At 62.8% G+C, this 21,804-nt stretch overlaps 1 protein-coding gene across 2 annotated transcripts in view; it reads left to right on the top strand.

Annotated features, from left to right (window-relative positions):
- Nucleotides 1–21,804, top strand: part of pan3 (poly(A) specific ribonuclease subunit PAN3) — a 213,166-nt gene that overhangs the window by 42,552 nt on the left and 148,810 nt on the right. For both annotated transcript variants that reach the window (XM_068033549.1, XM_068033548.1), the window contains exon 3: nucleotides 8,288–8,360. In XM_068033549.1, the coding sequence (XP_067889650.1) occupies nucleotides 8,288–8,360 (73 nt within the window). The remainder of the gene's footprint in view (nucleotides 1–8,287; nucleotides 8,361–21,804) is intronic.

Here is a 21,804-nt window from a genome sequence, read left to right as displayed (position 1 = left end):
CTGAGCCCTGGCAGGCAACACAGCCTTCTGGACTGTCGCTCTTTGCTGCAGAAAACAGTGTCAATCCTCCTCACTATACTGTCTCCTACTACCACTACATCGTTGTTGCTCCCCCCCCCCCCCCACTTGAACAGCTTCCTGTACCATGGTGCCATGGTCAGTCTGCACATCCACACTACAGCCATAGCTCTTGTCCATACGAGCTGCAAGAACCTCAAACTTGTTCAATTGTAAGTGCTGAGGCTGCTCCACTCCTTCTCGATCCCCTTACCTGCCTGACTTGCAGTCACACCTCCTGTCCCTGACCACCGACCAAAACAGATGACCCTATCCTAAGGGGTGTGACTGCCTTCTGGAACAAAGTGCCCAGGTAACTTTCTCCCTCCCTGAAGCATCGCAATGTCTGCAGCTCGGCCTCCAGCTCAATGACTTTGAGCCGAAGCTCCTCAAGCCGCAAACACTTCCTGCAGACGTGGTTGCCATGGATTGCCGTGGCATCCAAGAGTTCCCACATAGTGCAGCCACGACACATCACCTGTCCTGCCATCTTTATTGTGTTAATTTAATTACATTTATTTTTTCTTATTTTATAGCTCCCCCCTTATCGAACTCTCTCACTTGTCAAACTCCCTTCTCACTCTGTGCCCTCCAGCAGACAAGCAGCACTGAGAGTCCCCTGAATTCATACTCTCTGAAAACAATGATGTGTCAGCTTTGCTAGAGCTCAGAAACCAGTTTAAGCTAGCTGCCTAATTAGCTGCAGCTACTCAGCTTTTATACCCCTGTTTACTGTGTAAGAAACTTAACTTGCCTCTTAACTTAAACAGTAATTTCAGTTAATTGCTAAATGTAAACTAAAAAGCTAGACTCAAAGAGAGATTAACCCCTAAAATCCACTCACTTTCCGAACTCCCTTCTTTACACTCTGTGCCCACCAGCAGCACTCGTGCTTTTGGACCCCGGGCTTCCGGTTGTTTGCTATTTCAACGCATCCCCTGCTCGCATGCCCACATTTCTGTCTTTGGCCTGCTGCAGTGTTCCGTTTACATCAACGCAAGCTCAGGGAGCAGCACCTCATCTTTTGATTAGGCACTTTACAGCCTTGCAGACTCAACATTGAGTTCAACAATTTGAAAGCATGACTGGCCTTTGTTTTTATATTTTTCTAAATTATTTTATTTTTTAACCATGTGCCTATTTTTCATGTGGTGCTTTTGGACAGAGCTGATCATTACTCTGTCATTAACACTCTCTCTGGACTAATGCCTGTCTTTCACAACAAGCATGAACACTCTCTTTGTCTTTGTCCCATGACATCTTTGTTATTTAATCTCTACTGCCTTCTGCCCTGTCGCACACCTTCCCTTTTGTTCTTTACCCCACCAAACACCCCCCCCCCCCCCACCCCACTTCACGCTTAAAACCTAATTATTTTCTAACCGTTGCCAGTTCTGATGAAAGGTCACAGACCTGAAACGTCATCTCTGCTTCCCTCTCCACAGCTGCTGCCTGACCTGCTGCATATTTCCAGCACTTTCTGTTGTTCCCGTTTGTTTTATTATGTGTGACTATTTTACATTGTTGAACGTATGGAATGTGATGTCAGAATAGATGTATTTTCATACCTTCTCACACTAATTACAACCACATAAGCCATAGCAAAGGTGATGTAGCAATGGAACCAGATACTATATGTACCAAGCCAGTTGGAACAGATGTGTTGTGAATGTATGAATCCTTATTTCCTGTGGTGTTGAACTGCGTGTGATACTTTATATTATGTCAAACTGGATATAGGCTAGTCTCTGTGGTAAGTTATTTTCCCTGTGTCTTAGCCCACACTTGCTAAGTATAATAGCAGTTAATTGCATGTTCATCTTCTCAATCTACACAGTTCGAATAGCTGCCTCTATTCTGGTGGTGCATGAGTTATTACAGTGGTTCTAAAACTGGGGTCCGCTGAGACCTTTTTAGGGGGTCTGCAGTGCAGGTCCGGCCTGACAGCTGGGCAACATGGGCAAGCGCCCACGGCACAGCAGTCAAGAGTAAGCAAGTGACCAGTGTGGTCTGCTCCTACCATGCTCCTGCTGCTCCAATATTCTCTCCATGCTGTTCTTCTACCCCGCCACAGCCCCCCACCCCTTTCTCCTGTTCTTTCCAGGTTCCTGCTTTTTCTGAACAAAGAACAGTACAGCACAGGAACAGGCCATTCGGCCCTCCAAGCCTGCGCCGATCCTGATGCCTGCCTAAACTAAAACCTTCTGCACTTCCGGGGACCGTATTCCTCTATTCCCATCCTATTCATGTAATTGTCAAGATGCCTCTTAAACGTCGCTATCGTATCTGCTTCCACCACCTCCCCCGGCAGCAAGTTCCAGGTACTCACCACCCTCTGTGTAAAAATCTTGCCTCGCACATCCCCTCTAAACTTTGCCCCTCGCAAAGCCCCTACTTTGTTCTTCCCGTATTGTGTTTCCCCAGGGCTCCTGTTTTCTTCATGCTGTTGCCAAGGATAGGCAGACTCTGCAGTAAGAAGCATTTTGCTGATAAATGTTTTCTTAAAAGTAAACATTTGTTACATGCAGCATTTTGATATTAGCAGGATTATATAGTGTTGTAATTTAGATGTGGGGTCCATGATTACAAACCCTTTAGAAAAGGGGTCCTTCAACCAAAAAAGTTGGACAACCACAGAACTATTCTCTCCATTATTACAGCAGCAATAATGTCACAGAAACACAGAATTATTACAGCAAAGAAGGAGGCCATTTGGCCCATCATGTCTGCACTGGCTTTCCGAACGCGCAATTCACCAAGTGCCATTCCCCTGCCTTTCTAACATCCTGCACATTCTTTCTCTTTGGATAAGAGTCTAATTCCCTTTTGAATGCCTTGATCGAACCTCCTGCACTACACACTCAGGCAGTGCATTCCAGACCTTAACCACTAGTTGCGTGAAAAAGTTGTTTCGCATGTCATTTTTGCATTTTTAGCCAATTACTTTAAATTTGTGCCCTCTTGTTCTCGATCCTTTCACGAGTGGAAACTCTTTCTCCCTTTCTGCTCTGTCTAGAAGCCTCATGATTTTGAATACCTCTACCAAGGAAAACAGTCCTAACTTTTCCCATCTGTCTTCATAACTGATTCCGGGGATGAAGAACTTCATTCTTGCAAATTTTTTCTGCACTTTCTCCAATGCTTTCACATTTTTTCTAAAGTGCGGCATCCAGAAAAGATGCAGTACTCCAGCTAAGGCTGGACTAGTGTCTTTTACAAGTTCAACATAAGCACCTTGCTGTTGTACTCTAAGCCCCTATTAATAAAGCCTAGGATACTGTATGCTTTATTAACGGCTCTCTCAACCTGTCCTGCCCCTTCAATGACTTATGCACATTATATTCCCAGATCCCTCCGCTCCTGTCCCCCCTTTAGAGTTGAACCCTTTATCGTATATTGTCTCTCCACGTTCTTCCTACCAAAATGAATCACGTCACATTTCTCGGCATTGAACTTCATCTGCCACCTGTCCGCTCATTACACCAACTTGGTCATTTTGAAGTTCTACACTATCCTCCTCACAGTTCACAATGCTTCCAAGTTTCGTGTCATCTGCAGATTTTGAAATTGTGCCCTGTACACCAAGGTTTAGGTCATTATTATGTCTCCGGAAGAGCAATTGTTCCAACACTGATCCCTGGGGAACTCTACTACAAACTTTCCTCCAGCCTGAAAAAAATCCATTAATCACTACTGTTGCCTGTCACTCAGTCAATTTCGTATCCATGTTGCTACTGTCCCTTTCAGTCCATGGGCTATAACTTTGCTCACAAGTCTGTTGCACAACACTGTATCAAATGCCTTTAGGAAGTCCATGCACACCACACCAACAGCATTACCCTCATCAACGCTCTGTTACCTCATCAAAAAAGTACAACAGGTTAGTTAAACATAATTGTCCTTAAGAAATCTGTGCTGGCTTTCCTGAATTAACGTGCATTTGCCCAAGTGACATTTAATTTTGTCCTGAATTATCGCTTCTAGAAGCTTCCCCACCACTGAGGTTAAACTGACTGGCCTGTAGTTGCTGGCTTATCTTTTTTTGAACAAGGGTGTAACATTTCCTCTGGCACCACTCCTGTGTCTAAGGAAGACTGGAAAATTATAGTCAGTGCTTCTGCAGATACCACTCATACTTCCCTCAGTATCCTTGGATGCATCTTATCTGGTCCTGGTGTTTTATTAACTTTAAGTATAGACAGCCTTTCTAATATCTCCTTCTTATCCATTTTAAATTCTTCTTGTATTAATCACCTCCTCTTTCACTGTGGCCTGGGTAGCATCTTCCTTCGTAAATACAGATGCAAAATATTCATTTTAGCCCCTCGGCTATTCCCCTGCCTCCATTATGTAAATCTCCTTTTTGGTCCATAATCAGCCCCACTCCTCCTTTTACCACCTTTTTACTATTTATATGCCTGTAGAACACTTTGGGATTGCCTTTTATGTTAGCTGCCAATCGCTTTTCATACTCCCTGTTTGCTTCTTTTTTTTGCTTTTTCACTTCCCCTCTGAACATTCTGTATTCAGCCTGGTTCTCCATTGTATTATTCACCTGACATCTGTCATAAGAGCACTTATTCTTCTCCATCTTAATCTCTATCTCGTTTGTCACCCAGGGAGCTCTGGATTTATTTGCCTTACCTTTCCCCTTCGAGGGAATGTACCTTGTCTGTGCCCGAACTACCTCCTCTTTGAAGGGAGCTCATTGTTCAGCTACCGTTTTTCCTGTCAACCTTTGATGCGAATTTATCTGGGCCACATCCATTCATATCCCATTGAAGTTGGCTTCCCCCAATTAATTATTCTTACTCTGGATTGTTTTTTGTCCTTTTCCATAGCCAACCTAAACCTTATGATACAATGATCGCTGTTCCCTAAATGTTCTCCTACTGATATTTGATCCACTTGGCCCACCTCATTTCCAAGAACCAGGTCCAGCATTGCCTCCTTTCTCGGATAACTAAAATTGCCCCATTATAATTACTCTATAATTCTTGCACCTCTCTGTAATTTCCTTTCAAATTTGTCCCTGTACATCTTTTCCACTAGTTGGTTGCTTATAGACTACACCGAGCAATGCAATTGCATCAATTCTGTTACTTAGCTGTAGCCCAATAGATTCTGCCCTTGACCCCTCTGGGATATCCTCTCTCTCCAGCACTGTAATGCTGTCCTTAATCAATACCTCCAGTCTTCCCCCTTTTCTTCCTTTCCTATCTTTCCTGAACACCTTATATCCTGGAATATTGAACACCCAGTCCTGCCCTGCTTTGAACCAGGTCTCTGTTATAGCTGCAACATCATATTTCCACATGTCATTCTGTGCCTGTAGTTCACTAATCTTATTAATGACACTCAGTGCATTCACGTAGATGCACATTAACACTGATCTAGACTTAATTACTTTCTTTCTCGCTTACTCTGACTCCACCTAATAACTTACTATTCCCTACTCTAGTGCTATTTTATCTCTCCCAATATTCTGTGCACCTTGGTATTCCTCTCTGATATTTCCTCCTGGTCCCCACACCCCTGCCAAGTTAGTTTAAACCCTCCCCAGTAGGGCAAACAAATCGCCCTGCAAGGAACTCAGTCCCGGCTCTCTTTAGGTGCAACCTGTCCCGCCTGTACAGGTCTCATCTCTCCCAGAGCCGGTCCCAATGTCCCAGGAATCTAAAGCCCTCCCTTCTGCACCATCTTTCCAGCCACGCATTCATCTGTTTCTATACTCACTTGTGTGTTGTACTGGGAGTAATTTGGAGATTACTACTTTTGAGCGCCTTTAATGCAATAAAATGTCTGAAGGCATTTTGTGGAGGACAGAATAGACCCAATAATTGAGAGTTGGCTGAATGCAAGGCCAAAAAGGTAGGCAGGATAGTGTCAGGGGCAAGCAAATACACAGTTTTTGGTAGGAGCCAAGTAAGTTGGCTTTGGTTTTCCCATTGTTCGGTTGGAGATAGTTTTAGCTTATGCATTTTGGTGCCAAATAGGCAGTCTCACACCAGGGAAGTGGCTGTAGGATGAATCAAGGCTAGAGATGTTAATGTAGAGCTGGGTGTTCTGCATATATATGGTAATTTATGTTATGGTAGATAAGGTCTCTGAAGGAGAGCATGTAAGTAAGGAGAGAAAGTCAAAGGTAGAATCGTGACATATTCTGGAGGTGACTGTTGGGCAGCAGAAGAAAGCATTGTTGGAGATGTGCTGATTCTATTGGAAAAAGTAAAAACTAATTTGGTTATAGGTGCTCCCCAGAGCTGGCAACATGAAGTATGGTGGAGGATGATGGAGTCGTTGACTGTGTTGAATGTTGCAGAGGGGTTGAGGATGACAGTTAATTTTCCATGGCTGCTGTAATGGAAGTAGTTGTAATGGTGATATTGATTATGGTGGCCTAGATCCTGTGGGGAAACATGGAAACCAAATGAAAGGAATTCAAAAGAAAATTTGGTGGGAATCTGCATAAAGCTGTGGCTGATTGTGCCCCTTACTCCTTATTTTACCTGTATTGTCTTGAGTTTATTTATTTTTTTAAACTGTCCCATCAGTCTGCTTTCTATAGCTCTCATGCAGGTCTGGAGATATTTTTGTAATCCCTGGTCACACCCGTTCTGCCCAGCCAACTCAAGCTGTTCATTTACTGTCTAATGGCAGCATTAGTGTCCCATACTATTCTAATTTGCAGGTGAGCTTTTCTCTGGCCCTGGTAGGTGTGTGCCAGATTAGCACTAATAATCTTAGCTCCTTTTTGCCACTAGTATTCCCCACTTAAAGCCTTTGCCTCCTGCCTTTCTCTGTGCCTTTCCCAGCCCTGTTCACCTTTTATACTCTTCTGTCTTCCCAGGTCCACTTCTCTGCCCCCTCCGATCTCCTCCCAAAAACAATCTCGCCCTTTAATGGACAGACGTTGGGCATTTGTTGGCCTTTAATCTCCCTGGGCTGTTCTTTTTGATTGTCAGCATTCTCCACCATAAATTTCCATGTCTTTCCTGTGTTACGATCCCCATGGGGATGACCAAACCCCCAAAAAAACAAATTTACCCAATGACCCTAATAGAAAAACCAAACAAACAAGATTGCACTTTTCTAACTTTTTTTAACAATCAAATCAAAATCGACATGAATTAACAGATAAATCACAGTCATTATTATGTATTACAAATTACTCATTAACAACAAAGGTCCGTCTCACGGATTTACTGGGTGGTCCACTCAGCATATATGGCACTAATTATAGCCACAAAGTTCTTCAAAGCTCTGAACTTCCTCAGGTAGATTTCCAGCTTCCTCCTTTCATGATACAGGCATCGATTCTCATCCGACAGCAGTTCCCCTTCAACCTGGGCTCCATGGGTACGGTCTTCAATAAAAATGGCACACTACTGTAGAACCTACTTAGCTTTGCCCACGACAATCTTGATGGAATGAATCCACCTTAAGTAACCGAAACAGCTGCAGTCATTTGTATTTGTCTATGGCCAGCTCCTGGATTCAGCTTCCACTCTCTTCAGCTTGCCTGCACACTGCAATCTTGTGATCTGAGCTTGGATGGCTGTGAGTCTGTTTCATTTGTTTCCAACCGGTTCTCTCTCCCTGGAACACTGAAGTTTTTAGTTTCACTTTTAGTTGGAGACTGTCACAAAAAACAAGCTTTGAAACCAGAGTCGAACAGAACATTCAACAAGTCATCCACTGAGATAACAGCTTGCACATGCTCCTGCGCTGGTGTCTCACACTGCCGACTCCATCACACCTAACATGCCTCCTTTAATGAAATCCTCATTTATTCTGCACAGAAAAGACAGGGATGCATAGGGGAAATAAAACACAGGACAAATGGAGGCAGAAGGAGTGGTGAAGATGGCAAAATATGGGGAACAACTACTCAATCCTCCTTGTCACTTCCTTAAAAAATTCAATTAACTTAGTAAGCCACAACCTTCCCTGAACAAATCCATGCTGACTATCCCTGATTCCTGGTTTTAGCTACCTAATTCTTTTTTTAACCTTTGTCAGTTCTGATGAAAGATCACAGACCTGAAACGGTAATTGTTTCTCTCTCCATAGATGCTGCCTGACCTGCTGAGTATTTCCAGCACTTTCTGTTTTTATTGCAGATTTCCAGCATCTGCAGTATTTTGTATTTTTATTAACATGTAGATTTATGTTGTGAGAGAAGGACGTAATAAAAATCAGTTATAACAATACTTGTTTTTGTTTACAGAGGCAAGCTAACAGCAGCAGCTCACCCAGCCTGTTGAGTGATTGTGCCAAAGCCTATGCTTGTGCAGGACATGGTAAAGTATTTTATTGTAATTCGGTTGTATTTATTGTAGAAAAAAAAGCCTATTGTTGGTGCTTTCAGTAATGTAGTTTGCTAAAGGGAGTATAATTTTTTGCCATTCAGTGCTTTCAGAAATCAAGTTCCAGATGTTTATGTAATTATTTTTAGTGCCATGATGCACCAAATCGTGAAACAGTTTGACAGTGCACAACTTATTGTGCTCGTAATGCAGTAAATACCTGGCACAAATTTATTTAAAAATGACAGGATTGCTATTATTTGACTTTGAAGTTTCTAACTCTGATTTGGGATGATCTAGGCTCATAGGATTGATACAGTGCAGTTTTTATTTTAATTTCACTTACAACAGATGTATTTTGGGAACCGATAATTTTAAATATGATTTGTGTTGGGATTGTAACGATCGAGGTGGGAGGAGTGCACTGTTTTTTCTAGTTCCAGTTCTGCACAGGTCAAACATATATTTAAATTCTTACCCAGTTAGCAATACGGTCAATCATAGACTCTATTTTTATCCCAGAATAAATTGCCCCAACTGGGTTTCTTTAATAAACAGCAAAATTATCAGTTGATTGTAAAACAAGACATAACCAGTAACAAAGCAAAGCATTAACACACAGCTTGAAATATGAAAGTTCCCCTTTTACCTTGGCGTCACCCTCTCTCGCTCTCGCCCTCTCTCGCCCTCGCCCTCTCTCGCCCTCGCCCTCTCTCGCCCTCGCCCTCTCTCGCCCTCGCCCTCTCTCGCCCTCGCCCTCTCTCGCCCTCGCCCTCTCTCGCCCTCGCCCTCTCTCGCCCTCGCCCTCTCTCGCCCTCGCCCTCTCTCGCCCTCGCCCTCGCCCTCTCTCGCCCTCGCCCTCTCTCGCCCTCGCCCTCTCTCGCCCTCGCCCTCTCTCGCCCTCGCCCTCTCTCGCCCTCGCCCTCTCTCGCCCTCGCCCTCTCTCGCCCTCGCCCTCTCTCGCCCTCGCCCTCTCTCGCCCTCGCCCTCTCTCGCCCTCGCCCTCTCTCGCCCTCGCCCTCTCTCGCCCTCGCCCTCTCTCGCCCTCGCCCTCTCTCGCCCTCGCCCTCTCTCGCCCTCGCCCTCTCTCGCCCTCGCCCTCTCTCGCCCTCGCCCTCTCTCGCCCTCGCCCTCTCTCGCCCTCGCCCTCTCTCGCCCTCGCCCTCTCTCGCCCTCGCCCTCTCTCGCCCTCGCCCTCTCTCGCCCTCGCCCTCTCTCGCCCTCGCCCTCTCTCGCCCTCGCCCTCTCTCGCCCTCGCCCTCTCTCGCCCTCGCCCTCTCTCGCCCTCGCCCTCTCTCGCCCTCGCCCTCTCTCGCCCTCGCCCTCTCTCGCCCTCGCCCTCTCTCGCCCTCGCCCTCTCTCGCCCTCGCCCTCTCTCGCCCTCGCCCTCTCTCGCCCTCGCCCTCTCTCGCCCTCGCCCTCTCTCGCCCTCGCCCTCTCTCGCCCTCGCCCTCTCTCGCCCTCGCCCTCTCTCGCCCTCGCCCTCTCTCGCCCTCGCCCTCTCTCGCCCTCGCCCTCTCTCGCCCTCGCCCTCTCTCGCCCTCGCCCTCTCTCGCCCTCGCCCTCTCTCGCCCTCGCCCTCTCTCGCCCTCGCCCTCGCCCTCTCTCGCCCTCGCCCTCTCTCGCCCTCGCCCTCTCTCGCCCTCGCCCTCTCTCGCCCTCGCCCTCTCTCGCCCTCGCCCTCTCTCGCCCTCGCCCTCTCTCGCCCTCGCCCTCTCTCGCCCTCGCCCTCTCTCGCCCTCGCCCTCTCTCGCCCTCGCCCTCTCTCGCCCTCGCCCTCTCTCGCCCTCGCCCTCTCTCGCCCTCGCCCTCTCTCGCCCTCGCCCTCTCTCGCCCTCGCCCTCTCTCGCCCTCGCCCTCTCTCGCCCTCGCCCTCTCTCGCCCTCGCCCTCTCTCGCCCTCGCCCTCTCTCGCCCTCGCCCTCTCTCGCCCTCGCCCTCTCTCGCCCTCGCCCTCTCTCGCCCTCGCCCTCTCTCGCCCTCGCCCTCTCTCGCCCTCGCCCTCTCTCGCCCTCGCCCTCTCTCGCCCTCGCCCTCTCTCGCCCTCGCCCTCTCTCGCCCTCGCCCTCTCTCGCCCTCGCCCTCTCTCGCCCTCGCCCTCTCTCGCCCTCGCCCTCTCTCGCCCTCGCCCTCTCTCGCCCTCGCCCTCTCTCGCCCTCGCCCTCTCTCGCCCTCGCCCTCTCTCGCCCTCGCCCTCTCTCGCCCTCGCCCTCTCTCGCCCTCGCCCTCTCGCCCTCGCCCTCTCTCGCCCTCGCCCTCTCTCGCCCTCGCCCTCTCTCGCCCTCGCCCTCTCTCGCCCTCGCCCTCTCTCGCCCTCGCCCTCTCTCGCCCTCGCCCTCTCTCGCCCTCGCCCTCTCTCGCCCTCGCCCTCTCTCGCCCTCGCCCTCTCTCGCCCTCGCCCTCTCTCGCCCTCGCCCTCTCTCGCCCTCGCCCTCTCTCGCCCTCGCCCTCTCTCGCCCTCGCCCTCTCTCGCCCTCGCCCTCTCTCGCCCTCGCCCTCTCTCGCCCTCGCCCTCTCTCGCCCTCGCCCTCTCTCGCCCTCGCCCTCTCTCGCCCTCGCCCTCTCTCGCCCTCGCCCTCTCTCGCCCTCGCCCTCTCTCGCCCTCGCCCTCTCTCGCCCTCGCCCTCTCTCGCCCTCGCCCTCTCTCGCCCTCGCCCTCTCTCGCCCTCGCCCTCTCTCGCCCTCGCCCTCTCTCGCCCTCGCCCTCTCTCGCCCTCGCCCTCTCTCGCCCTCGCCCTCTCTCGCCCTCGCCCTCTCTCGCCCTCGCCCTCTCTCGCCCTCGCCCTCTCTCGCCCTCGCCCTCTCTCGCCCTCGCCCTCTCTCGCCCTCGCCCTCTCTCGCCCTCGCCCTCTCTCGCCCTCGCCCTCTCTCGCCCTCGCCCTCTCTCGCCCTCGCCCTCTCTCGCCCTCGCCCTCTCTCGCCCTCGCCCTCTCTCGCCCTCGCCCGCCCTCGCCCTCGCCCTCTCTCGCCCTCCGCCCTCGCCCTCGCCCTCTCTCGCCCTCGCCCTCGCCTCTCTCGCCCTCTCTCGCCCTCGCCCTCTCTCGCCCTCGCCCTCTCTCGCCCTCGCCCTCTCTCGCCCTCGCCCTCTCTCGCCCTCGCCCTCTCTCGCCCTCGCCCTCTCTCGCCCTCGCCCTCTCTCGCCCTCGCCCTCTCTCGCCCTCGCCCTCTCTCGCCCTCGCCCTCTCTCGCCCTCGCCCTCTCTCGCCCTCGCCCTCTCTCGCCCTCGCCCTCTCTCGCCCTCGCCCTCTCTCGCCCTCGCCCTCTCTCGCCCTCGCCCTCTCTCGCCCTCGCCCTCTCTCGCCCTCGCCCTCTCTCGCCCTCGCCCTCTCTCGCCCTCGCCCTCTCTCGCCCTCGCCCTCTCTCGCCCTCGCCCTCTCTCGCCCTCGCCCTCTCTCGCCCTCGCCCTCTCTCGCCCTCGCCCTCTCTCGCCCTCGCCCTCTCTCGCCCTCGCCCTCTCTCGCCCTCGCCCTCTCTCGCCCTCGCCCTCTCTCGCCCTCGCCCTCTCTCGCCCTCGCCCTCTCTCGCCCTCGCCCTCTCTCGCCCTCGCCCTCTCTCGCCCTCGCCCTCTCTCGCCCTCGCCCTCTCTCGCCCTCGCCCTCTCTCGCCCTCGCCCTCTCTCGCCCTCGCCCTCTCTCGCCCTCGCCCTCTCTCGCCCTCGCCCTCTCTCGCCCTCGCCCTCTCTCGCCCTCGCCCTCTCTCGCCCTCGCCCTCTCTCGCCCTCGCCCTCTCTCGCCCTCGCCCTCTCTCGCCCTCGCCCTCTCTCGCCCTCGCCCTCTCTCGCCCTCGCCCTCTCTCGCCCTCGCCCTCTCTCGCCCTCGCCCTCTCTCGCCCTCGCCCTCTCTCGCCCTCGCCCTCTCTCGCCCTCGCCCTCTCTCGCCCTCGCCCTCTCTCGCCCTCGCCCTCTCTCGCCCTCGCCCTCTCTCGCCCTCGCCCTCTCTCGCCCTCGCCCTCTCTCGCCCTCGCCCTCTCTCGCCCTCGCCCTCTCTCGCCCTCGCCCTCTCTCGCCCTCGCCCTCTCTCGCCCTCGCCCTCTCTCGCCCTCGCCCTCTCTCGCCCTCGCCCTCTCTCGCCCTCGCCCTCCCTCGCCCTCGCCCTCCCTCGCCCTCGCCCTCCCTCGCCCTCGCCCTCCCTCGCCCTCGCCCTCCCTCGCCCTCGCCCTCCCTCGCCCTCGCCCTCCCTCGCCCTCGCCCTCCCTCGCCCTCGCCCTCCCTCGCCCTCGCCCTCCCTCGCCCTCGCCCTCCCTCGCCCTCGCCCTCCCTCGCCCTCGCCCTCGCCCTCCCTCGCCCTCGCCCTCCCTCGCCCTCGCCCTCCCTCGCCCTCGCCCTCCCTCGCCCTCGCCCTCCTCGCCCTCGCCCTCCCTCGCCCTCGCCCTCCCTCGCCCTCGCCCTCCCTCGCCCTCGCCCTCCCTCGCCCTCGCCCGCCCTCGCCCTCGCCCGCCCTCGCCCTCGCCCGCCCTCGCCCTCGCCCGCCCTCGCCCTCGCCCTCGCCCTCGCCCTCGCCCGCCCTCGCCCGCCCTCGCCCTCGCCCGCCCACGCCCTCGCCCGCCCTCGCCCTCGCCCGCCCTCGCCCTCGCCCGCCCTCGCCCTCGCCCGCCCTCGCCCTCGCCCGCCCTCGCCCTCGCCCGCCCTCGCCCTCGCCCGCCCTCGCCCGCCCTCGCCCTCGCCCGCCCTCGCCCTCGCCCGCCCTCGCCCTCGCCCGCCCTCGCCCTCGCCCGCCCTCGCCCTCGCCCGCCCTCGCCCTCGCCCGCCCTCGCCCTCGCCCGCCCTCGCCCGCCCTCGCCCTCGCCCGCCCTCGCCCGCCCTCGCCCGCCCTCGCCCTCGCCCGCCCTCGCCCTCGCCCGCCTCGCCCTCGCCCGCCCTCGCCCTCGCCCGCCCTCGCCCTCGCCCGCCCTCGCCCTCTCCCGCCCTCGCCCTCGCCCTCGCCCGCCCTCGCCCTCTCCCGCCCTCGCCCTCTCCCGCCCTCGCCCTCTCCGCCCTCGCCCTCTCCGCCCTCGCCTCTCCCGCCCTCGCCCTCTCCCGCCCTCGCCCTCTCCCGCCCTCGCCCTCTCCCGCCCTCGCCCTCTCCCGCCCTCGCCCTCTCCCGCCCTCGCCCTCTCCGCCTCGCCCTCTCCCGCCCTCGCCCTCTCCCGCCCTCGCCCTCGCCCTCTCCCGCCCTCGCCCTCTCCCGCCCTCGCCCTCTCCGCCCTCGCCCTCTCCCGCCCTCGCCCTCTCCCGCCCTCGCCCTCTCCGCCCTCGCCCTCTCCCGCCCTCGCCCTCTCCGCCCTCGCCCTCTCCCGCCCTCGCCCTCTCCGCCTCGCCCTCTCGCCCTCGCCCTCTCCGCCCTCGCCCTCTCCCGCCCTCGCCCTCTCGCCTCGCCCTCTCGCCCTCGCCTCTCCGCCCTCGCCCTCTCCCGCCCTCGCCCTCTCTCGCCCTCGCCCTCTCTCGCCCTCGCCCTCTCTCGCCCTCGCCCTCTCCCGCCCTCGCCCTCTCCGCCCTCGCCCTCTCCCGCCCTCGCCCTCTCTCGCCCTCGCCCTCTCTCGCCCTCGCCCTCTCTCGCCCTCGCCCTCTCTCGCCCTCGCCCTCTCTCGCCCTCGCCCTCTCTCGCCCTCGCCCTCTCTCGCCCTCGCCTCTCTCGCCCTCGCCCTCTCTCGCCTCGCCCTCTCTCGCCCTCGCCCTCTCTCGCCCTCGCCCTCTCTCGCCCTCGCCCTCTCTCGCCCTCGCCCTCTCTCGCCCTCGCCCTCTCTCGCCCTCGCCCTCTCTCGCCCTCGCCCTCTCTCGCCCTCGCCCTCTCTCGCCCTCGCCCTCTCTCGCCCTCGCCCTCTCTCGCCCTCGCCCTCTCTCGCCCTCGCCCTCTCTCGCCCTCGCCCTCTCTCGCCCTCGCCCTCTCTCGCCCTCGCCCTCTCTCGCCCTCGCCCTCTCTCGCCCTCGCCCTCTCTCGCCCTCGCCCTCTCTCGCCCTCGCCCTCTCTCGCCCTCGCCCTCTCTCGCCCTCGCCCTCTCTCGCCCTCGCCCTCTCTCGCCCTCGCCCTCTCTCGCCCTCGCCCTCTCTCGCCCTCGCCCTCTCTCGCCCTCGCCCTCTCTCGCCCTCGCCCTCTCTCGCCTCGCCCTCTCTCGCCCTCGCCCTCTCTCGCCCTCGCCCTCTCTCGCCCTCGCCCTCTCTCGCCCTCGCCCTCTCTCGCCCTCGCCCTCTCTCGCCCTCGCCCTCTCTCGCCCTCGCCCTCTCTCGCCCTCGCCCTCTCTCGCCCTCGCCCTCTCTCGCCCTCGCCCTCTCTCGCCCTCGCCCTCTCTCGCCCTCGCCCTCTCTCGCCCTCGCCCTCTCTCGCCCTCGCCCTCTCTCGCCCTCGCCCTCTCTCGCCCTCGCCCTCTCTCGCCCTCGCCCTCTCTCGCCCTCGCCCTCTCTCGCCCTCGCCCTCTCTCGCCCTCGCCCTCTCTCGCCCTCGCCCTCTCTCGCCCTCGCCCTCTCTCGCCCTCGCCCTCTCTCGCCCTCGCCCTCTCTCGCCCTCGCCCTCTCTCGCCCTCGCCCTCTCTCGCCCTCGCCCTCTCTCGCCCTCGCCCTCTCTCGCCCTCGCCCTCTCTCGCCCTCGCCCTCTCTCGCCCTCGCCCTCTCTCGCCCTCGCCCTCTCTCGCCCTCGCCCTCTCTCGCCCTCGCCCTCTCTCGCCCTCGCCCTCTCTCGCCCTCGCCCTCTCTCGCCCTCGCCCTCTCTCGCCCTCGCCCTCTCTCGCCCTCGCCCTCTCTCGCCCTCGCCCTCTCTCGCCCTCGCCCTCTCTCGCCCTCGCCCTCTCTCGCCCTCGCCCTCTCTCGCCCTCGCCCTCTCTCGCCCTCGCCCTCTCTCGCCCTCGCCCTCTCTCGCCCTCGCCCTCTCTCGCCCTCGCCCTCTCTCGCCCTCGCCTCTCTCGCCCTCGCCCTCTCTCGCCCTCGCCCTCTCTCGCCCTCGCCCTCTCTCGCCCTCGCCCTCTCTCGCCCTCGCCCTCTCTCGCCCTCGCCCTCTCTCGCCCTCGCCCTCTCTCGCCCTCGCCCTCTCTCGCCCTCGCCCTCTCTCGCCCTCGCCCTCTCTCGCCCTCGCCCTCTCTCGCCTCGCCCTCTCTCGCCCTCGCCCTCTCTCGCCCTCGCCCTCTCTCGCCCTCGCCCTCTCTCGCCCTCGCCCTCTCTCGCCTCGCCTCTCTCGCCCTCGCCTCTCTCGCCCTCGCCCTCTCTCGCCCTCGCCCTCTCTCGCCCTCGCCCTCTCTCGCCCTCGCCCTCTCTCGCCCTCGCCCTCTCTCGCCCTCGCCCTCTCTCGCCCTCGCCGCCCTCGCCCGCCCTCGCCTCGCCCGCCCTCGCCCTCGCCCTCTCTCGCCCTCGCCCTCGCCTCTCTCGCCTCTCTCGCCCTCGCCCTCTCTCGCCCTCGCCCTCTCTCGCCCTCGCCCTCTCTCGCCCTCGCCCTCTCTCGCCCTCGCCCTCTCTCGCCCTCGCCCTCTCTCGCCCTCGCCCTCTCTCGCCCTCGCCCTCTCTCGCCCTCGCCCTCTCTCGCCCTCGCCCTCTCTCGCCCTCGCCCTCTCTCGCCCTCGCCCTCTCTCGCCCTCGCCCTCTCTCGCCCTCGCCCTCTCTCGCCCTCGCCCTCTCTCGCCTCGCCCTCTCTCGCCCTCGCCCTCTCTCGCCCTCGCCCTCTCTCGCCCTCGCCCTCTCTCGCCCTCGCCCTCTCTCGCCCTCGCCCTCTCTCGCCCTCGCCCTCTCTCGCCCTCGCCCTCTCTCGCCCTCGCCCTCTCTCGCCCTCGCCCTCTCTCGCCCTCGCCCTCTCTCGCCCTCGCCCTCTCTCGCCCTCGCCCTCTCTCGCCCTCGCCCTCTCTCGCCCTCGCCCTCTCTCGCCCTCGCCCTCTCTCGCCCTCGCCCTCTCTCGCCCTCGCCCTCTCTCGCCCTCGCCCTCTCTCGCCCTCGCCCTCTCTCGCCCTCGCCCTCTCTCGCCCTCGCCCTCTCTCGCCCTCGCCCTCTCTCGCCCTCGCCCTCTCTCGCCCTCGCCCTCTCTCGCCCTCGCCCTCTCTCGCCCTCGCCCTCTCTCGCCCTCGCCTCTCTCGCCCTCGCCTCTCTCGCCCTCGCCCTCCTCGCCTCGCCCTCCCTCGCCCTCGCCCTCCCTCGCCCTCGCCCTCCTCGCCCTCGCCCTCCCTCGCCCTCGCCCTCCCTCGCCCTCGCCCTCCCTCGCCCTCGCCCTCCCTCGCCCTCGCCCTCCTCGCCTCGCCCTCTCGCCCTCGCCTCCTCGCCTCGCCCTCCCTCGCCCTCGCCCTCCTCGCCCTCGCCCTCCCTCGCCCTCGCCCTCCTCGCCTCGCCCTCGCCCTCCTCGCCCTCGCCCTCCCTCGCTCGCCCTCCCTCGCCCTCGCCCTCCCTCGCCCTCGCCCTCCTCGCCCTCGCCCTCCTCGCCCTCGCCCTCCCTCGCCCTCGCCCGCCCTCGCCCTCGCGCCCTCGCTCGCCGCCTCGCCCTCGCCCGCCCTCGCCCTCGCCCGCCCTCGCCCTCGCCCTCGCCCTCGCCCTCGCCGCCTCGCCCGCCCTCGCCCTCGCCCGCCACGCCCTCGCCCGCCCTCGCCCTCGCCCGCCCTCGCCCTCGCCGCCCTCGCCCTCGCCGCCCTCGCCCTCGCCCGCCCTCGCCCTCGCCCGCCCTCGCCCTCGCCCGCCCTCGCCCTCGCCCGCCCTCGCCGCCTCGCCCTCGCCCGCCCTCGCCCTCGCCCGCCCTCGCCTCGCCCGCCTCGCCCTCGCCCGCCCTCTCCGCCCTCGCCCGCCCTCGCCCTCGCCCGCCTCGCCCTCGCCCGCCCTCGCCGCCTCGCCCTCGCCGCCTCGCCGCCCTCGCCCTCGCCCGCCCTCGCCTCGCGCCCTCGCCTCGCCCGCCTCGCCCTCGCCCGCCCTCGCCCTCGCCCGCCCTCGCCCTCGCCCGCCCTCGCCCTCTCCGCCCTCGCCCTCGCCTCGCCCGCCCTCGCCCTCTCCCGCCCTCGCCCTCTCCGCCCTCGCCCTCTCCGCCTCGCCTCTCCGCCCTCGCTCTCCCGCCCTCGCCCTCTCCGCCCTCGCCCTCTCCCGCCCTCGCCCTCTCCCGCCCTCGCCCTCTCCGCCCTCGCCCTCTCCCGCCCTCGCCCTCCCGCCCTCGCCCTCTCCGCCCTCGCCCTCTCCCGCCCTCGCCTCGCCCTCGCCCTCGCCCTCTCCCGCCCTCGCCCTCTCCCGCCCTCGCCCTCTCCCGCCCTCGCCCTCTCCGCCCTCGCCCTCTCCCGCCCTCGCCCTCTCCCGCCCTCGCCCTCTCCCGCCCTCGCCCTCTCCGCCCTCGCCTCTCCGCCCTCGCCCTCTCCCGCCCTCGCCCTCTCTCGCCCTCGCCCTCTCCGCCCTCGCCCTCTCCCGCCCTCGCCCTCTCACGCCCTCGCCCTCTCCGCCCTCGCCCCTCTCACGCCCTCGCCCTCTCCCGCCCTCGCCCTCTCTCGCCCTCGCCCTCTCGCCCTCGCCCTCTCTCGCCCTCGCCCTCTCTCGCCCTCGCCCTCTCGCCCTCGCCTCTCTCGCCCTCAGCCCTCTCTCGCCCTCGCCCTCTCTCGCCCTCGCCCTCTCTCGCCCTCGCCCTCTCTCGCCCTCGCCCTCTCTCGCCCTCGCCCTCTCTCGCCCTCGCCCTCTCTCGCCCTCGCCCTCTCTCGCCCTCGCCCTCTCTCGCCCTCGCCCTCTCTCGCCCTCGCCCTCTCTCGCCCTCGCCCTCTCTCGCCCTCGCCCTCTCTCGCCCTCGCCCTCTCTCGCCCTCGCCCTCTCTCGCCCTCGCCCTCTCTCGCCTCGCCTCTCTCGCCCTCGCCCTCTCTCGCCCTCGCCCTCTCTCGCCTCGCCCTCTCTCGCCCTCGCCCTCTCTCGCCCTCGCCCTCTCTCGCCCTCGCCCTCTCTCGCCCTCGCCCTCTCTCGCCCTCGCCCTCTCTCGCCCTCGCCCTCTCTCGCCCTCGCCCTCTCTCGCCCTCGCCCTCTCTCGCCCTCGCCCTCTCTCGCCCTCGCCCTCTCTCGCCCTCGCCCTCTCTCGCCCTCGCCCTCTCTCGCCCTCGCCCTCTCTCGCCCTCGCCTCTCTCGCCCTCGCCCTCTCTCGCCCTCGCCCTCTCTCGCCCTCGCCCTCTCTCGCCCTCGCCCTCTCTCGCCCTCGCCCTCTCTCGCCCTCGCCCTCTCTCGCCCTCGCCCTCTCTCGCCCTCGCCCTCTCTCGCCCTCGCCCTCTCTCGCCCTCGCCCTCTCTCGCCCTCGCCCTCTCTCGCCCTCGCCCTCTCTCGCCCTCGCCCTCTCTCGCCCTCGCCCTCTCTCGCCCTCGCCCTCTCTCGCCCTCGCCCTCTCTCGCCCTCGCCCTCTCTCGCCCTCGCCCTCTCTCGCCCTCGCCCTCTCTCGCCCTCGCCCTCTCTCGCCCTCGCCCTCTCTCGCCCTCGCCCTCTCTCGCCCTCGCCCTCTCTCGCCCTCGCCCTCTCTCGCCCTCGCCCTCTCTCGCCCTCGCCCTCTCTCGCCCTCGCCCTCTCTCGCCCTCGCCCTCTCTCGCCCTCGCCTCTCTCGCCCTCGCCCTCTCTCGCCCTCGCCCTCTCTCGCCCTCGCCCTCTCTCGCCCTCGCCCTCTCTCGCCCTCGCCCTCTCTCGCCCTCGCCCTCTCTCGCCCTCGCCCTCTCTCGCCCTCGCCCTCTCTCGCCCTCGCCCTCTCTCGCCCTCGCCCTCTCTCGCCCTCGCCCTCTCTCGCCCTCGCCCTCTCTCGCCCTCGCCCTCTCTCGCCCTCGCCTCTCTCGCCCTCGCCTCTCTCGCCCTCGCCCTCTCTCGCCCTCGCCCTCTCTCGCCCTCGCCCTCTCTCGCCCTCGCCCTCTCTCGCCCTCGCCCTCTCTCGCCCTCGCCCTCTCTCGCCCTCGCCCTCTCTCGCCCTCGCCCTCTCTCGCCCTCGCCCTCTCTCGCCCTCGCCCTCTCTCGCCCTCGCCCTCTCTCGCCCTCGCCCTCTCTCGCCCTCGCCCTCTCTCGCCCTCGCCCTCTCTCGCCCTCGCCCTCTCTCGCCCTCGCCCTCTCTCGCCCTCGCCCTCTCTCGCCCTCGCCCTCTCTCGCCCTCGCCCTCTCTCGCCCTCGCCCTCTCTCGCCCTCGCCCTCTCTCGCCCTCGCCCTCTCTCGCCCTCGCCCTCTCTCGCCCTCGCCCTCTCTCGCCCTCGCCCTCTCTCGCCCTCGCCCTCTCTCGCCCTCGCCCTCTCTCGCCCTCGCCCTCTCTCGCCCTCGCCCTCTCTCGCCCTCGCCCTCTCTCGCCCTCGCCCTCTCTCGCCCTCGCCCTCTCTCGCCCTCGCCCTCTCTCGCCCTCGCCCTCTCTCGCCCTCGCCCTCTCTCGCCCTCGCCCTCTCTCGCCCTCGCCCTCTCTCGCCCTCGCCCTCTCTCGCCCTCGCCCTCTCTCGCCCTCGCCCTCTCTCGCCCTCGCCCTCTCTCGCCCTCGCCCTCTCTCGCCCTCGCCCTCTCTCGCCCTCGCCCTCTCTCGCCCTCGCCCTCTCTCGCCCTCGCCCTCTCTCGCCCTCTCGCCCTCTCTCGCCCTCTCTCGCCCTCTCTCGCCCTCTCTCGCCCTCTCTCGCCCTCTCTCGCCCTCTCTCGCCCTCTCTCGCCCTCTCTCGCCTCTCTCGCCCTCTCTCGCCCTCTCTCGCCTCTCTCGCCCTCTCTCGCCCTCTCTCGCCCTCTCTCGCCCTCTCTCGCCCTCTCTCGCCTCTCTCGCCCTCTCTCGCCCTCTCTCGCCTCTCTCGCCCTCTCTCGCCCTCTCGCCCTCTCTCGCCCTCTCTCGCTCTCTCGCCCTCTCGCCCTCGCCCTCTCTCGCCCTCGCCCTCTCTCGCCCTCGCCCTCTCTCGCCCTCGCCCTCTCTCGCCCTCGCCCTCTCTCGCCCTCGCCCTCTCTCGCCCTCGCCCTCTCTCGCCCTCGCCCTCTCTCGCCCTCGCCCTCTCTCGCCCTCGCCCTCTCTCGCCCTCGCCCTCTCTCGCCCTCGCCCTCTCTCGCCCTCGCCCTCTCTCGCCCTCTCTCGCCCTCGCCCTCTCTCGCCCTCGCCCTCTCTCGCCCTCTCGCCCTCTCTCGCCCTCTCGCCCTCTCTCGCCCTCGCCCTCTCTCGCCCTCGCCCTCTCTCGCCCTCGCCCCTCTCGCCCTCGCCCCTCTCGCCCTCGCCCCCTCTCGCCCTCGCCCCTCTCGCCCTCGCCCCTCTCGCCTCGCCCTCTCGCCTCGCCCCTCTCGCCCTCGCCCTCTCGCCCTCGCCCTCTCGCCCTCGCCCTCTCTCGCCCTCGCCCTCTCTCGCCCTCGCCCCTCTCGCCTCGCCCCTCTCGCCCTCGCCCGCCCTCGCCCTCGCCCTCCTCGCCCTCGCCCGCCCTCGCCCTCGCCCGCTCGCCCTCGCCCGCCTCGCCCTCGCCCGCCTCGCCCTCGCCGCCCTCGCCCTCTCTCGCCCTCGCCCTCTCTCGCCCTCGCCCTCTCTCGCCCTCGCCCTCTCTCGCCCTCGCCCTCTCTCGCCCTCGCCCTCTCTCGCCCTCGCCCTCTCTCGCCCTCGCCCTCCTCCCTCGCCCTCGCCCTCTCTCGCCCTCGCCCTCTCTCGCCCTCGCCCTCTCTCGCCCTCGCCCTCTCTCGCCCTCGCCCTCTCTCGCCCTCGCCCTCTCTCGCCCTCGCCCTCTCTCGCCCTCGCCCTCTCTCGCCCTCGCCCTCTCTCGCCCTCGCCCTCTCTCGCCCTCGCCCTCTCTCGCCCTCGCCCTCTCTCGCCCTCGCCCCTCTCGCCCTCGCCCCTCTCGCCCTCGCCCCTCTCGCCCTCGCCCCTCTCGCCCTCGCCCTCTCTCGCCCTCGCCCTCTCTCGCCCTCGCCCTCCCTCGCCCTCGCCCTCTCTCGCCCTCGCCCTCCCTCGCCCTCGCCCTCGCTCGCCCTCGCCTCGCCCTCGCCCTCCCTCGCCCTCGCCCTCGCCCTCCTCGCCCTCGCCCTCGCCCTCCTCGCCCTCGCCCTCGCCCTCGCCCTCTCCTCGCCCTCGCCCTCGCCTCGCCCTCGCCTCGCCCTCTCCTCGCCCTCGCCCTCTCGCCCTCGCCCTCGCCCTCGCCCTCGCCCTCTCTCGCCCTCTCCTCGCCCTCGCCCTCTCGCCTCGCCCTCTCCTCGCCCTCGCCCTCGCCCTCGCCTCGCCCTCGCCCTCTCGCCTCGCCCTCTCGCTCGCCCTCGCCTCTCGCTCGCCCTCGCCCTCGCCCTCTCGCTCGCCTCGCCCTCGCTCGCCCTCGCCTCGCCCTCGCCCTCGCCCTCTCGCTCGCCCTCTCGCCTCGCCTCTGCCTCGCCCTCTCGCTCGCCCTCTCGCTCGCCCTCTCGCCCTCGCCCTCTCGCTCGCCCTCGCCCTCTCTCTCGCCCTCGCCCTCTCGCCTCGCCCTCTCGTCGCCCTCGCCTCGCTCTCGCCCTCGCCCTCGCTCGCCCTCGCCCTCGCCTCGCCCTCTCTCGCCCTCTCGCTCGCCTCTCGCTCGCCCTCTCGCTCGCCCTCTCTCGCCCTCTCGCTCGCCCA

The sequence above is a fragment of the Heterodontus francisci genome, chromosome 6 (assembly GCF_036365525.1).
Source record: "Heterodontus francisci isolate sHetFra1 chromosome 6, sHetFra1.hap1, whole genome shotgun sequence".
Lineage (NCBI taxonomy): Eukaryota > Metazoa > Chordata > Chondrichthyes > Heterodontiformes > Heterodontidae > Heterodontus > Heterodontus francisci.
Note: the sequence above shows the minus strand (reverse complement) of the source record. Positions and strands in the feature narration are given on the sequence as shown.